The 17,423-nt window shown below is 31.8% G+C and overlaps 1 protein-coding gene across 1 annotated transcript in view; it reads right to left on the bottom strand.

Annotated features, from left to right (window-relative positions):
* Positions 1-17,423, bottom strand: part of LOC129216421 (uncharacterized) — a 237,936-nt gene that overhangs the window by 12,985 nt on the left and 207,528 nt on the right. The window contains exons 9-10 of the mRNA XM_054850636.1: positions 16,600-16,750; positions 3,204-3,417 (exon numbers count right to left, since the gene is read on the bottom strand). Coding sequence (XP_054706611.1) covers positions 3,204-3,417; positions 16,600-16,750 — 365 coding nt within the window. The remainder of the gene's footprint in view (positions 1-3,203; positions 3,418-16,599; positions 16,751-17,423) is intronic.

Consider the following 17,423-nt stretch of genomic DNA (forward strand, 5'->3'; position numbering starts at 1 on the left):
TTCTTCAATGAATAAATATCAATAAAATCAATTCTTCGTAAGGTCGAAACCTTAGAGAGCATTCGATAATCTATTTCGTTGAAATTGTTTCTGTTGACTTGAAATTGTCTAGTGAGGTACAGTCATTGACGGTAACTTTACATCTTGGCGGCTTACGTCGGGCTCTTGAGTTTTTTAAGCAAATTTGACTTTGAAAAACTTAGAAGCCCCCTAGCTGGACTTTCATGTGAAGATTAGGAAATGTGGTTTCACAAGTTGCTTAAGATATTTTTTTCTACTGAAATCGGAGACATTTTAACCTCAAAACACATGTATGAAATTTTATCTCCTCTTAGGATAGTTTTATGTTGTAGCATGCATATGATGATGATGTTGCATGTTGGTTGTTTTTAAAATTCTGTACCATATAAACATGTCTCAGATTTTAATGAAAATAATGTGCATAATACGTTAACAACGAAAGTAATGTGATAAATGTTGACAGCGTCCTTTGGTTATAAAAATGAGCTAATGATTGTCAGTAACCCCCAAAGGTAGAAATAACATTATTTTTTTTCCACAAAACCGTGGTACTGCATTGAAAAACCGTATCTACTGTACACGTTGTTAAATTTAAAGAGATTAACTTCATCCGTCATCATTGTAAGCAGTGATTTCATCTTTGAGGAGGAGTAATTCCAATTTCCAGGGAAGAATACTTTTCAATTTGCAGTTCTTTAAATTCTTAGAACTTTGAGTTTAGATACGTTTAAAAAAAATATTTCTTTATATTTAATCGCATGTACTTTAATAAATTTAACAGATTATAAACTTTATGTCGTGCAAATGATGACCATATAGTAGTTCAAAGGTGGCGACCTCGTAAAGAAAAAAAATATGTAAACTAATGTAGCGAGGTATTTTTTGATGATCCTCTGTATTACACTATTTTAAAACGTTGCAAATTCATCTACTATCATTAAAACATCCAGAGAAGGCGAGACAGTGAGAGCATTCTTTCGAATAAAGAAAATATAAATGTTTTCTTTTTTTTTCTTTTAGGTTAACAGTAACTTACACTTTTTGAAGTAAAAAAAAAAAAAATAGCCGATAATGAAGTTCACCTGTTGTAAGTGATTTTATCACATTGCAACTATGCTTCCATGGGCAGATAAAGGTTCTGAAGTAACTGCATAAATGAGTTTTCAAGGTATTTGAAGATGTGAGGTGTTTGGTAGGTATTAATTGCTAACACTAATGAAATGTTGGAAATAGACTTTTTTTCCTCGTTTTTGTTTCCAGCAGAAACCAAGTAAGCAAGTTTTAAGCTAAAATAAAGTTAACGTGCAATAGATGAAAAAGAAAAATGGAAATCTTGCAGTTTTTGCCTTTTACCTGCACACGGCAGTATGCTCTAAAAGTGGCCCACTAGGTGCAATTTCGAAAGTGTATTATAAAAATTGAAAAATTTTATTGTTCAGAGAAAATTGTATTTGATACGGATTACAGATAAATGTAAAATGCAACCGAAAAAAGTTCACCAAAATGCACCTAACCAGAAAATTATGAAAAATCACTTAAGTTTAACTGTAGTCACCTTTGACCAACTTAACTTACAATCGGATTTTAAATTCTAGTGACTGTAGACTTTTTTACAACTAACAAAATCAATTATTTTATTTCAAAAATTTAGAAATATAAAATGTTTAAATTGAAAACACATTTTTTGGTTTTGCTATAGGCAGAATTGCGCGTAATGAATGTTAGTTTTCAAATAAATACGGATTAATGTGATATAAAGTCAGCAGGAAAACCACTAAGCTTCAAAAATATGCTTCAAAATTCAATTAGTTTTATATGCTGCATGCATTTTGACAATTTGCAGGGAATTTAGTAATTCAACAGTATCGGTTAAACACGATCACCATAACCATCATTTTACTCTTAGCAGACGCGACAGATGGCGCTAGCAGGCATCAAATACCTAACGTGTCACTCTCGTAAATATTTTTAAAATATTATTTTTCTAAATGCGCACGCGTTAATCAATGCAAAAGGGCAAATGGTGTATATATTAGGATTTTATGCAAAAAGACAGGGCTGGTTTGAGGCAGATTGCGTTAGCAATTAAATCTTGCAATTGGTCACACACTCAATGAAAACAATAATTTAAACGTAGCACACAAAGGGAACTGAAAAAATTAATTGTATTTTAAAATTTGCTAATTCAGTGCAGCATTAATATTAAAAAGCAATAAATTAGAAGAAAATGAAAAGAAATTAAAAAGTGCATTGTGTGCATCTCATACGCATTAAAGGTTAAAATCAACCGACCACGACTCCACTAGGTGTTGTTTTCATATAATATTTTTACACTTTTGTGCCTCAGTTACTTTCTTATGGATTGGCCCTTCTTTTATTTCTTTTGTTTTTTCGTTACTATATCACTAACTTTAACAGTTACATCAAAAATTCATCGTATCTGCTTAATCCTTTGAAAATTATTTATTTTGAGGTAGAATATTGAAGTTTGTTGTTGTTTCAAAATAAATGTTCTTTTCGGATGTTTTTTTTTTTTTTATTATTATTTTCATTTTTTTTTTTTTTTGTATTTTGCTATTTTAAATATAATGTCGTAAAACCAGGAAAAAATAATGTATAAATTATTTGTATTCGATAATTTTTAAAATAAGCTTAAACTTATTGACATATATGTCACATAAAGGTGAGAATATTTTACAAGGTAAACAGTTGTTTAACGAAGAAACTTGAGGAAGCTTTAGGATAAAAGTTTCTTAAAAGAAAGAAAAAAAAATATACGAAACAATTGTTTCTTCTTTTAGCGCAATGTATTCCTTAGTGCTTTACATTTTTTTTTAATCAGGTTTTTCTCCTAGGAAAAAAAGTGATGAAGTTATTATTTGGTTTCAAATATATGTAAGGTAATATTTTTACTCATGCTACATTGTATAAGATTTCTTTACATGTTAGACGAAGTTCAAACATTTTACAAACAAAATAACTCAGACATTTATACTATTTCCTCACACCTCCCTTTTTTTTTGTTAGCTTCTAATCTTTGTCTATGTATCATACTTAAAGTATTCCTTTGCCTCATGCTTCTAGGTCACGATGACATTTAAAGATAACAGCTAAACTGAACTTTTAAAAGTATATAAGCAACGCTGCTAAAAGGAAATAATATAAGAATTATATTGGCGTACCAGATGTAGTGGTGAACTTGGGTTGAGTGCCAGTATGATGTGGATGATGATGTTTAACGTTATTGACGACGAATAGAGGTGTTTCCATGGTTATATCAGTCACAACATCCCCGGACTGCAAGTCCAGGGTCTTGCTGTCCAGAAGCTCTTTGGAACGCTTGCGTCTGCCGTGAGACTGATGAACTTCCTTCGTGCTTTCATCTTCACATTTAACCTTAAAGAAATGTTCAATATACTGTCAGTATATACACTACATTATTATCAATGTTATCATACATTATAGTTTGTAGAAAAACGCAATAAGTTATTGTTATTTTCAATGATATTTTACAGTCACGTTTTATACCCTCTTTTTCTTTGTGATTAATGTTCGCTTCCCTTTTTAATGTTGCTGTATTGGCAGTATTATTGATATACTTTGTAAACGGATCTATACATACGCCTCTGCTTGAGTTAGTTCTGTTTCGTTGCTAGTTTCAATACCTGTCGTGTGAAGGTTTCCATATTGTATGAGGTCGGTTTTCCAGAATCGGTATTACTTAAGGCAGGATTAAATTTTGAAATGAAAATATGCTTTTTCTTTTTAAAATTATTCAAAGCTCATTCAATGGCTGGTGTACTATTTTGTGCAGTAAAGAAGACTTTGATAACAATATGGTCTATGGTGATTTAGGATTTGGACTACGTATTTCACATAACAAAACATAAAAAGCAAAATACCTTGAAACAGTCTGAAATATGCTTTCTGTATGGATTTTTGTGAATATTTCCATATGGTTTTCTTTTAAAACAACTTTTTATATATTTTTTCATAATTCCATATAGTCTATTGTAGTGTAATGTTCCAAATTAAAACCCATTAATTAACAGCTTAGTAAAGTATCCTCAAACAGCTTGAAAGTATGTAAAAAATGACTTTAAATGTTGAAAAAAAAAAGTCTTTAGCAATTATTGTGAACTTTTAAGTTTTGTAATCCAGCTCTTAGAATAATAGGCATTTTCCTAGGTTTTGGAACCTTTTATATCTTCCTCAAAAACTTAACGTAAAAAATGAAGTAGAAACTTTTTTAACAACACAAATTTCTTAATGCCCCAATAACACCTTTTCCGCGATCTTGAGGAAGAAATTCCCTTATATGCTCTTTTTTACCCTTTATTTTTTCTGCACTTTTCAAAATACTTTTTTAAGGGATCAGCATAAATTCTTCAGGCAAATTCCTTACAATATCTACTAGGGCAAGCACAATTTATTCTCGATTTCTTTTTTATACACTGTCTAATATTTCTTGAAGCTGGGGTCCTTATTCACACAGCTTAGAATTATTATTCCAAGAAAGCTCTTCAACGAGGGGAAAATGAGGGTTTCATGCAAATGATGCTTAATAACATGGTACAGAGAGGGGGAACCAGAATTTTAAATCGGCAATGAATAGAGCTTAGCTTCGTAAAGGATATAAGATACTTTATCATGACGTCACTTAATACTTTCATATTTTTATGAGCAAACTATGTGGGTTTATTAAATGTTGGTGCATTTCTCTCTATGCCTGAGAATATAAACTTTGAACACTTTAGACTGCATACTAGTGTAAACTGTGCATTAGAATCTTAGGAAATTCAAAAATACGCAGATTGATTCAAAATTTACACATACTTTAAAAACTCAAAAGTTTACACGGTTACAGTTGAAATGTGCAAATTGCAGATGAATAACATAGTACGGAAAGGGGGAACAAGAATTCTGAAACGACAACGAATAAGGCTTAGATTTGTAAAGGATATAAGTAGAGGTGAGCAGTGTCGTTCTTTTTAATGATCCGTTCATCAAAGCATCGTTTATTCTTGTGATCCGTTCACTCAACCCGTTCTTTTGAACCGACCCCGTTCATTTAAAAAAGTTGCAGGTCCGTCTGCAAGAAATGCTCACGTCCATTTGAAATGTTTCATTAGATTGGAAGGAAAAAAGAAACTAAAATTATCAAAAAGTAAGAAAATGTGCCTTGAAAAATTAATCAAAAAATATTTTATTTGGAGTCAGATAATCACAATTAGGCTTCTTTTTAATCACCAGCATACTCTAAAAGGAGCCTCAAAAGTTTTCGGAACGTGTCGCCAGTCAGCAAGTGAACCAGGCGAAAGCATTTCTGGATATAATATGAAGCAAATGTTGAAATAAATGCAGAACTAATGTTATTTAAAGGAATTCAGAATACAATATGGAAACTGACAAGATGACATTAACTTAAAAAGAATTAACGGTAAGTTAGGGCCAATTTACTGTTTTCAAAAACTGGTTTTCAAAAGAAAGTCTTAAAAACTAAAAAAGTAAACATCTGTTTTTTAAATAAAAAACTGACAGATAGAGACCGGCTATTTGGAGCTTTCTCCAAAATTCCCACAAATAAGGTCGAGAAAGACAAAAAGAAAGAAAATCTTCTGTTTCTTTGAGTGACTCTAGTGACGAAGGATGCGCTTGCTCCAAAAGACAAATACCAAGAGACATTAGATGGGAATTCAAGCTACGACGCAGTTCTCGAATTTTTCAACATCTTTTACAAAAAGAGAAAAAAATTGATTATTGGGAAACTAAAGTCATGACAAATTCTTATAAAAGATAATAAGAGATCAACGGATTGAGTGTGCCAAAAATGCTTTTTTTTGGGTAAAAAGAGAGATATTGTAATGTTTTATGATGATAAAAAGTTTAATTAGGGATGGACTAGATGGTTTTTGCTACTTCTGGTACGATCTCTGTGAAAGACATTTGGAGGCGACTCTAGTTGTCTGAGGAAGTTTTGCAACGGACGGAAACTATTTTGTGCAGGGCAGAAAGAATTCTGAGAGTAATGTACCGTTTATCCTTTTTCTGGCAATCCTTTTGTCTTCTATAACATCCCTTTCAACTACCATGTACTGTATTGATTTGGCTTTATTTTTCACCTGCTAGGTGTTTTCCAAGTCACTTATTTTACATTCAATATCCAGGGATTTTTAATGCGGATTATTAATGTCTAGTTTTTTCCTTATTTAAAAAGGTGTTGCGTTTTTTTTTCTGTTGTCATCAATACTCTGGAATAATTTTGAAGCTCCCTAATATTTAGGTGAGGTTTTTTTTTTCGAAATAAGTTATCCGGTACTCCGGCTAAGCTACCGATATTTTATTGTTACTTTTTTCGTTATACATGGTCTATTGCTAATACTATATGTATATATACAGTACTGTAGTTGGAATAAATTAATACCTTTATGTGCTGAAATGGAACTTGCGATTTTTGGAATGAAAAACATATCTTACCATTCAGTAACTGCGAAATATCTTTCAAAATGAACTATAATTGCTTTATTCATTTATACCTGGCTGGCTACCTAAAGAGCCTAAACCAATTAATTTTGATTCATTTTTCATGGGCATATTTTCTTACTATGTTAGAAAAGATATAATGTTAGTTAGTTTTCTTTCAAAGAATATTACCAAACTAATGAAACATTTCGAGTGTACGTGAGTATGTCGTGCAGGGAGATCACCTATAACTTTTTTAAATGAACGAAATCGTTCAAATGAACGAGTTGAATGAACGGATCAAAAGAATGAACGATCCTCTGGAGAACGGATCATTGAAAAGAACGACATTGCGCATCTCTACAATGAAATGTAATTTCAAAAAATCTTACTGACTTACAAATTTATATTTCTATAAAAACATTTTTTTTTCCTTGGTAGAATTTGATTGCATTGCTTAGAAATTATTTAATTCACCCAAGAATATTAATAATAATGTTTGCATGTTCAATTAAAAATTCACGTTAAAATAATAAATGGAGTCCGCCTAGCCACCGGTGTTTTAGAAAGTGCTTTTAAGTGCAGAAAGGTTGGGGACTTCTAGTGTAATTTATTGATCACACAAACTGTCAAAGTGAATTTGTAACTGTTGGATAAATATGGTTTACCATATGAGGAGAGTGCGCCAAATAAGGCCACCTTAATGCTTATGGCCTAATTTATCTCTCATTTCTGATTCATCTGACTCTAAAATAAGAGAAAAAAAAATCCAAAAGAAAATTTAGGTTTCAAGTATATTTGTCAGTATTTTTGCCAAAAAAAAAAAGGCGTTTTGACCTTATTAGAGACCAGCGTAACAAATAACAGCCATCGAAAATTTAGAAAATTTGCGGTAGGCAGCTTTGTGTGCTGTTATCTTAGATGAGTTTGCTTATTGTTGATGCGACTTGTTGCTAAATAGCAGTAATCTTACTACTCATTTCGTTTCTAAAGCTTTGTAGTGCGTTCAATAGTTAGGGGATAAAATAGAACTTAACAGTTGTAAATGGTAGATCTCTCAGTGATCCATTGAGATCATTCTTAAACTGTATCGCTTGTTAGTTAAAACAAGAACTGTATCAGATCCAGTAACTAAATTGAAAAGTTACAGCTTTGGTCAAACTTAAGTGTAACAATATAATCAGTTTTTTTTTTTGGTTGTAACCAAATTAAGCAACGTTCCAAAAATTTGCAGGAAATGACTTTTAAATACTTTCAAACATTACTTTTACATTTTCAAGTTTTTTTAGCGATCTATAAAAAATATTAGTATTTCCAATGGCATTTCTTAAAAAAATAACTCAGATTTTCTGTTATAATTCAATAGGAAACACACTTAGTATGCATCGTGTTAGTAATATTATTATTTATAAACTTGCTTTTATATTATCATTCATTTAATATATTTTTTTATTCTTCTTTAATTTATCTATGTTTTTTATTATGATTGAAAAAAAAAATATTTTAAAATCGGGTTCAGGTTTAGAAGTTTTCTCGTTAACTATATGTAACTAATAATTATAGTTTTAGAACTTATTTAAAGGTTTTTTAAAGCAATGCAGAACTATTTTTATTGAACAACTTATTTACAGACTCAGCTTTGGCGAAACTCAAAAATTCTATACTTCAATTTCCCGTCCAAAAAGTACTTTAGATTAAATGACGTACGCCACTTTAACCCGTAGAAAATTTCACCCGAAGGAAAGCTTTATAAAGGGGCTTCTGTGGGATTTAACGTGATTTATGCGTATTTACTGCGACAAGCGGCAATTTATAATCGGAATAGCATCGCCCTGATTTTTTGTATTATTTTTATTCCTTCCTATACTCTCTTTTTTATGTGTGGATGGGCCTCGAAGAAGAGAACTTAATTTTATAGCTCAGTCAACTGAGCGGTTGTGGGATATTTTTGTACTTTAGTCTTTCAAGAAAGCCTTTCTAAGAAAGTGAAAAAAAAAAGGATAAAATAAATAAATGAAAAAGAAAGGAGATTTTTTGCTTTCAATATCGATTACAAAAGATTTTTTTAACGTGCCTGTGGATAAGCATTTTAAAATAAGCAAAAAGAAGTAAAATAAAAAAGGAGGTGAACTTATTATACTACACTTATCAAAAAGCAATTATGAATAATCCATGACCTAAGCTTTGTCATGAACAAGATGCAATGTGATTCATCTAGTACTTGGAGGCATTGGTTCTTATTTAAAGCATGAAAAAATGAATTATAAAGTAAGTAATAATTAAAAAATAACACCAAAATTTTAAGACAAACATGTTTGAAGCTGCTTTGAATCACATTAACACAACTTCTAACATATTTTTAAGTCAATGATTACAAAATAATAATAATAATGAAAGTCAATAAATATCGCTAAAACAGAAAGCAAACTCAAAAAGTAACGCTAAATATTTCAACAAGCATATTTCAATGTTAACAAATAAAACTGAAAGTGGGCTAGGATACGGGGAACTTAACTATGTTGGTCTGTCTGTGTGTCCGTCGGTCTATCTGTATAAACCTCGCCTTTCCTCTTACTTTACACACCTAATTCACGTGTTTCGTTTAGGTCAAGTATTTACTGCTTGAAATTCGTTAAATTTTTAACCGACGAAAACCATTTATTCTCAAAAACTTTCTACGTTGAAAGAACGAAACATAGCAACTTAAGATCAAGTTTTAAAGATTAAAGGAAACAAAAATAAATTTGTTGTTTCATCTACGATTTAATTAATCCATATAAACTATGAAGACTTTTGAAATAACATAAGTTATTACTAAAAGTTAAAATGAAATAATATTTTCTCTTTTTGCTGTTTCATTAATCTTTCGCTCTCTCTATTTCTATGTGTGTATGTGTGTGCGTTTTCCCACTACTAGCATAAAGAATATAACTTTTGACAGAACAACTCCAATATTTAATCGATGCATAAACAGTTAGGACAAATCAAATATTGATTCAAATGCTTTATGCAAATCAACGTTAATGTATGCAAATGATTACTTAAAAAATCGAAAGAAAGAATACCTAAAGCGCTGCCATTCCTTACGCTTTCGGTATTATGGTTGTAGTAATTGCTTAGTAATCATCTTCACAAAATACATAGCAGGTGGAAAAGAAAAATCGAAAAGAAATGAGCATCCTTCGAAATTTCTACCCTTAGGTAGATAGCCATCTGGTTAGTTGATACTATTGATGCTGCATAATGAGAGGAACTAACAATCAAAATAATCGTTTATCATGTAACTGCTGAAAGGTTCTCGCCGTAGGTGAAACAATTTCGATTGTTTTCATTCCTTTTTTTCTTTCGCATAGAAGAGGTCGGAAATTACACCAAGATCGGTCAAAATAACAACTTAAAAAGTATTAATTTTTTTCGAAAAAAATAACTTGTTTGATAACCTTTGTTTTATTTCCTATCTATAACTTTATGCTTTTTTTAATCTATTAACACGATAAATTTGACCACCAGTTGTATCCTACTGAAGTTGAATTAAAAGTGTAATTTTTTTGTGCGCACTTAAAAACATAAGGGAATAATGAAGAACAGGTTTTCTTCAAAGGTGCATTCAGTGGTCTATACAGGGGGAAAATGAATGGTGGGGTTTCAGACTTGTATTTTTCTAAGAATGAAAATGGTACTAAAACTTTTTTTTTTTTTTTTTTTTTTTTTGCACCTTAATCATTCTAAAAATGTGCTATGTGCCCATCTCCTGACTTCTGAATGATATCACATCTGAAATCAAACTCCTGCATACGCGTTGTAGCATGTGCACGCAGTCACAGAAGAACTTGAGGGGAAAACAACATAGTATCATTTACTTATCCACACAAAAAAAACACATGATGTTAGATCTGGTGACCTAAGAGGGAGTTACTTCATAAAGCGCTAAAGGACCTCTCTTTTTATCGCCATTTGATTAACTGAATAATAAATCACACGTGGGATGCATACTATAACACACAGAGACATCTAGTGGTAACCAAATGAAACTTTACAGCTCTCTTTTTCATTCAAGATCCGCTATTCTCGAACTGGTAGCCATATGAAACCCAACCATTTTTTTTTTTTTTTTTTGAGTCTCCCTGTAGTTTTAACAGTACCCCGTTTTATAAAAAAATCTTTTGGATCTAAAATATGCGTTTTTTTTTCCTGTGGGGAAAAGAACGTGCGGCAAATCTCTTTAGCTGTTTATAAAGCTTAAGGCTGCTCTTCAGTGGGGAAGAAAAACGATCTCGCTTGAAAATGGGCCTTTTCTTTAAACGAAAGCAGTGTACATCAGTGAAATGATTGACACTTCAACAGCCAATAGAACGAACGGTGACCGATGAAAGTGTGGATCATGTGACCTGCCACATTTTGCAGGGGGACAGACCGGACGCTCCCCCTGCTGTGCAAGTCAAGGGAGGTATAGCTGTCGGCGAAATGAAACCGCAGCTTTTTAGACCCTTCCAAGGAAATTCTAGTTCTTTCCCTCTTGAGTCTTGACTACATAAGTAAAAGAAAAATAACTCAATGTAAAAGGCGCGAAATTTTACATTGCCGCGCATTTTGCAATCCTACTTGTGATATTAATTTATTTGTATTCGCGCTAAAATTAATTTTGAAACAAAGATTTTTTCCCCCATTAATACGGTTTCAGATCTCATCTAGGAAAAATTAACGAATAAATGAATATTTGCAATAAATAAATTCATAAATTCGTTTTATTTTTAGAAAAATGTTCGTTATTGAAAATTGATGATTTCAAAAAAGGAAGGAAAAAAAAGATAGCCCGCATGACCACACTGAATTTTAACGAAATGAACTCCAAATTCTAACCAAAAAATATTCTTTAAAAATGGATGATCCACTTAATATATTTGAAAAATCGAGTGCCGAATAAAACTGGAGACTAACTAGTTATCGGTTGGCGAAATTTTTTCGCTTCCTCTGCCTGTTTGCCACTCTCCCCAACCCTATCCGAGTTGCCAGAAAACATTCTTCTTAAAAATGAAACTAGATCCTCTTTGCATAGTTAATACTTGATTGTAAAATAAACATTAATGCCACTAATTAGTTACATTAACCTTTATTTGAACTGATAATATTTATATTTTAGTGCTAAATTAAATACTACTTTTTTGGTTAGTTACCTGTTTTACAAATGCAGTGGCGAATAGAAAAAAAATGTGGCTACTATAATTGCCTTTTCTCACCACTGGTGACCAGAAAATTCCCCTAATCTTTATCTTTGAATCCTTTTCTTTTTGAAAAAATATTTATTTATTTATCTAATTTTATATGTAGATGAGAAGGCTACGATAGCATTTCTCAAGGGGTTGTTATGGTGAAAGTTCTTTCAAATTGAGCATAACAACGGCAAAGTCGCGGACGGCTACGGATAAAGATTTCCTGAATTTGAAAAATTAAAGATTTTTCTGTGATCTTTATTTGTATGCAGGGGTGCTCACCCTGCTCCAAGCTCAAAGGCAAAAATCACTCCTTCCCCCACTCTCAATGTTTGTAAACTATCTTGCGTTGAAATTTTGGAATAAAACTAAACCTAGCACTTTTAGAGTTTCAGATTCCCAGTTACTAAATTCGGCAAAATACATGAGGTATTACATACACTATATGACTAAAAGTATTGGGACACTTTCAAAAATTCACAATTTTACGGATTTCTTGAGAAATAAAAGACCAATTGCTCTCTGCTCTGTAATTTTTTTTCTCATGAAAAGTATACTCCAGACGTCAAATCCAATAACAATTAAGTCTGCTATTCATTTAGGGGACCAGCAACAAATAATCCGTTCTTATCATGAATCACTCTGTAACGATGGCAGGAAAGTGTTGCCAGTTTGCTAACAATCCCTTACCATTCGTCGCCTATCCTAGAATTATAGAAATTCGGCTCATTAGATCGCTGATAACTTTTTAAAATTTAAAGAAATTGCGGTGGAATTTTTTTCACGGATTGTAGGATGTATCTGAGTTTTGAATTATGAACGTTATAAATTGCTATCTTTCGTGCATGCGCAGTGAAAAATTAATAGCTTTAATTGTTCATATTTCATCAAATTTTCAATATTTTAACTTCAAATTTTATTATTATGTTTCTCTAAAATGCTGTCAAATATTCTAAAAGTTTAGTAACGTTTGACGAAATACTCTGCGTAATATGAGGCGAAAACCGTCAAAAATTTTTTGCATTTTCGGAAGAAATGCTTATATTTCCATGGGTATAAGAGATATTTTCACAAAAATATAAAAATAAGTTTTTGATAGATTATTAACTCATTTCTGAAAATTATAGCTTATTCCCAGCAATTTGCAATGAAAAATGATCAAAAAACTTTTTTCCTCAATTTGTTGTCGGTCCCCTAAGTGAATAGCAGACTTAATTTTTATTGGGAAATGACAACTAGAGTATACATTTTATGCGAAGCAAATTATAGAGCAATTGGTCTATTATTTCTCGAGAAATCAATAAAAATGTGAATTTTTGAAAGTGTCCCAATGCTTTTGATCATATAGTGTATATAATGCTTCTACTTCAACACATTGAGTTTTTATTAAAATTTCCTAATAAGTCTTGTGAGTGTCTGATCCTCGTTAGTTGTCATAATAAATATTAAGGGTTGTCCTTTTTCTCAGGAGGCACGAAAATATTACCTACATGTATATCTGCCTGAAAAAAAAAAAAAAAAAAAAAAAAAAAAAAAAAACCTCGAAATACTTAGGTGAAAAAAAAATCTCAACGCCTCGCTCTGCCAGATTTTAAAGTTTTTATCGCTCTGCCTCGTTTTCATGCATCTTGCATTTAATGAATCAATAATAAAAAATAAAAAAAGGCAAGAAACAGATTTGCAGGAAATACATAAAGTTAAAACAAAAATGAAAATGAACAGCTTGCATTTAGGAAAGCAATTATAAGTACAAGTAAGGGTTCACAATTTAAAAAGAAAAAAAAATCAAGACAAACTTTTTCTTTTTAAGTTCTGTGTTACGCACTTCTGTGCCGAAAAATTATCGTATCGTGTCTTCAGTCACAGAATAAAATGAATGTTCTAATCAAATGATTATCAAGTAATTTTCATTCGTATAGAACAAAAATCTTTTTTGAGATCCCACATTTTCTATTCTATTGACTCCTAATTCCTAATAATATGTAAATACAGCGAGAGAAAGGATTTAGCTTCTTGTTTAGGAGAGGGAACCATTTCTATATTTAATTAACATGATCTTTATCGTAAGCATACTATTTACTCAGAAATACTCCCTATTTTCCCAAGCCCTCTGTTTGGGGGCTATGCCTTTTAATTTTCACGAAAATAAAATTTTCAAAATGCACTTTTAGACGAACTCTGGTAGTATTTGGAAGTAAGTAAGAGGTCCTGTGATCTTCCACCAGCAAATTTTTGAACTTGAAACGCCAAAAACACAATTTCAGGTTCTTCAATTATGTTAGGAAACGGGGAGTTCGGAAGGACCTGTGATCCCGTAGCCTACATGTCAGTAAAGTATCGCTAGGTGTGGACCTAACCTGGCAACATTGTGAAAGCTACGTTAGATCTTACATTACAAAACTGCTATGTTAGATTCGATCCACCCCCAACTATACTGTGGTAGGAATAATGTTTCGACCGAATAAGAAACGCTACACGACCCCATTTGGGGTCACGACCCTGGGAACCCACCCCTGCTTTAAAACAATTTTTTTTTATACTCATTCATGCTTTAAAGAAATGCAGGTATGTATCATTTTTCTCCTTAGAAAGTTTTCAAAAGAAAAATTCAGTGAAATCCTGTTACAACGTATATCAGTATAACGAAACACCCGTTTCAACCAAATAAGTTTTCAGTCCCGATTTTGAAGTTCATTGTTATTGGATTTCACTGTATTATGAATTACATGATCAATGTGTACATACCTTGTAAAGAATTTTTTAGAGTTTGGCTCGAGAAATTATTTTCAAAACTGTTTGTTGAGCTGTGGAAAGCATTTTATGCGTTTACATTCTCAGTAACATAGTATAATATAGACAAAAATAGATTCCAAATATCTAGTAAATATCTGGAATACGGTTTTGGACCCCGGTTTTTTTTTTTTTTTGTTTTTTTTTTAGAAATGGTCGCACTATTTCGAACAAAGTCTCAAAAGAGTGCCTGAAATATTTTGCCAGATTTTTTATGGAGCAAAATGTCAAACAGTACCTACCACCTCTTTCAACGAAATCCATTTTTTCTCGAGTTTTAAACAATCAAAGAATGGATATTTCAAAAAAGCAAAAAGTACACAACACGGATAGAGGCTTGAAAAATACTAGGAAAAAAATTTACATGAAAACTTCAAAGGAATTTGTAAAACCTTCATCCAACTTTCCCCGCAGGTTAACATTGGATCCGTAGGCTTTCAGACTCTCAGTGAAAAGCATCCTTAAATTTGCTTATAAAGTAGCATTAATATACATATTTATCTTTCTTTGGATGCACCAGCTCCATTGTTTATGCCTTCTTGATGTAGTGAAAAGTAATGGGGGTAGTGCATCCCCAGAAATAGAAATATTCATTAATGCTATATTATAAGCATACTTAAGATCATTTTAATCTTAATTATATCCGTGAATTAATTTGAATAACACGGAAAGGTTCTTCACTGAAGGTCTGCGATGCAACTTTACGCAAAATGCGATACTTCGTTTTTTTTTAAATTTACAACGTGAAATTTTTTTTTCGGATATAGGGTTATAGGTGTGAGTCCTATACTCTGGTTTCATGCCAAAAAATAAGGGAAAATATTGTAAAACAAACCCCTAGAAAAAAGGATGGATTTTGATGATTTTAAAAACATAATAAGTGGTAATACTCCCCATGAGTTAACCAATTTCCTCCATATGTTCTTGCGTACAAACTTAGCCCCTCTCTAGCCCCCTCAGAAAAGTATTAATGTATAATATAACGATCCCTTCCCCTCCAAATAAAAAAAATGGCAATGAAACACAAAAACTGAAAAAAATTGCGGACGACATTTCCAAAAAAGCGGGACGTGTGAATGGGAAAAGGTGGTCATATTTGGATTCAGGAGGTCATTTAGCACAAGAATTCACAAGAATTATCTCAGAAGCACTCTTTAAAAACTATATCCTTTCTAAACACAAATCAAATCGTGAAGATGTTTCCAAGCATGTGGATTCACTTTCAAAAGCACTCATTCATTCCTTCATTGAAAAATGCCTCCGGAAAAGAGGGGAGTAGTAAATGGAAACGGTCGTTTGCGCTAATGATTGTAAATCTTATACACCTCACCCGGTTTTTCCCCTCAAGAAAGGAGGGACCAGTGAAAGGCGTGGCTTAGTAGAGAAATTGAGCTTTTTCGAAAATATTTCAGATGGTTGGAACTCCGATATTTTTTTAGAAATGGTCGCATCATTTCAAACTTAGTCTCAAAAGAGAGGTGGAAATATTTTGCGTGTTGGGGCGTTCTTAAAATTTCGATAGCACGATTTGCAGCTTTTTTACAGAGCGAAAGGTCCAACAGTACCTCGTTTTCGAAGAAATTCATTTTTTCTCGAATTTTAAAAAATCGAAGAATGGACGTATCAAAAAAGTAAAAACTAAAATACACAGACATAGGCTTGAAAAATACTCAGAAAAAAAATTGACCCGAAAACTTCAAAGGAATTTTGTAAAATAACCTTTAACTTTCCCCGTAGGTTAGCATTGGATGCGAAGCTTTCAGACTCTCAGTGAAGAGCACCCTTAAGTGTAAATTCTAAACAGGGCCTGATTACTGAATAGGCCATCTAGACCCTGGCCTAGGGCCCCGTATATTTAGGGGCCCCCAAATGGCTGAAATTTCTTTAGTCTATGGCTAAAATTCTTTCAGCCAACGGCTGAAGTTAAAAAGTTTGAATACAGGGGGCCCCAAAAAATATTTGGCCTGGGGCCCCTTGATATCTTAATCGGGCCCTGATTCTAAAGCAACAAGAAATGAAGTATTGATTGAATTGGGATGAAAGAATGTCAGGCACAATTATTTTATTTTTGTTTAAACTAAAAGTTGAATTACTAGTCTTAACTTATTATACTTACTGAAGAACATTGATCTAAACAAAAGGAAACGGTTAGCTGAAATTTAACTGTACTCTCTGAAGCAAATTTAAATGCTTGAAAAGGTGCTACCAGAGACTTGGAACCTTCCTCTTTAGATAACGCCGGAAAAATTGCTGGTTCAATTGGACACCTGTAAAGAGAATAACACCATAGCAAAATACAATTTCATTGATTAAGACAGAAATAATAAATTTCTTGAACTCCTTTTATACAAGAAAGAATATATTGAAATTTATTTAAAAAATTATTCGGATAAAACTCGAGCATTATCAAGTTCTTTAGACGATATAAAACTTCATTCTAAAAATCATTTGCATTTTCTCTTAGAATTTAAGTATTATATCAGATAATATTTTTTTTTTAAATAAAAAAAAATATTATCGTAAAAAATTGTTATAAAGTTTTTCTTCGGTGATTTATAAACGAAAATATTCTTTGAAATGCTATGACTGGATCTTCCTGTTTTAAAGTTATACCAAATAACGAAGAATATTCATCATTTAAAAGTACCAAAATGTTTTAATCATTTTGGTAATTTTCTTGCTGACATCAACATAATTTTAATCAATTGTTTATTCCATTGTATTTTAAAACTCGATAAATATATTTTAATTAAATTAAGAAATTTCTATTTTACTGTTTCTCCCCAAAATGTCTTCTATCATGTAAAAGGATTTTCTTTCTTTTGATTTCGGTCTCCTTTTAAACTTAAGCAACTGAGAAAAAACAATATCCCATAAAATATCTGTTAAAAATACTTTGAACAAGACATTCACTCGGAAAAACGCTTTAGTAATGCAGCT

The sequence above is a fragment of the Uloborus diversus genome, chromosome 2 (genome assembly GCF_026930045.1).
Source record: "Uloborus diversus isolate 005 chromosome 2, Udiv.v.3.1, whole genome shotgun sequence".
Taxonomy (NCBI): Eukaryota; Metazoa; Arthropoda; class Arachnida; order Araneae; family Uloboridae; genus Uloborus; species Uloborus diversus.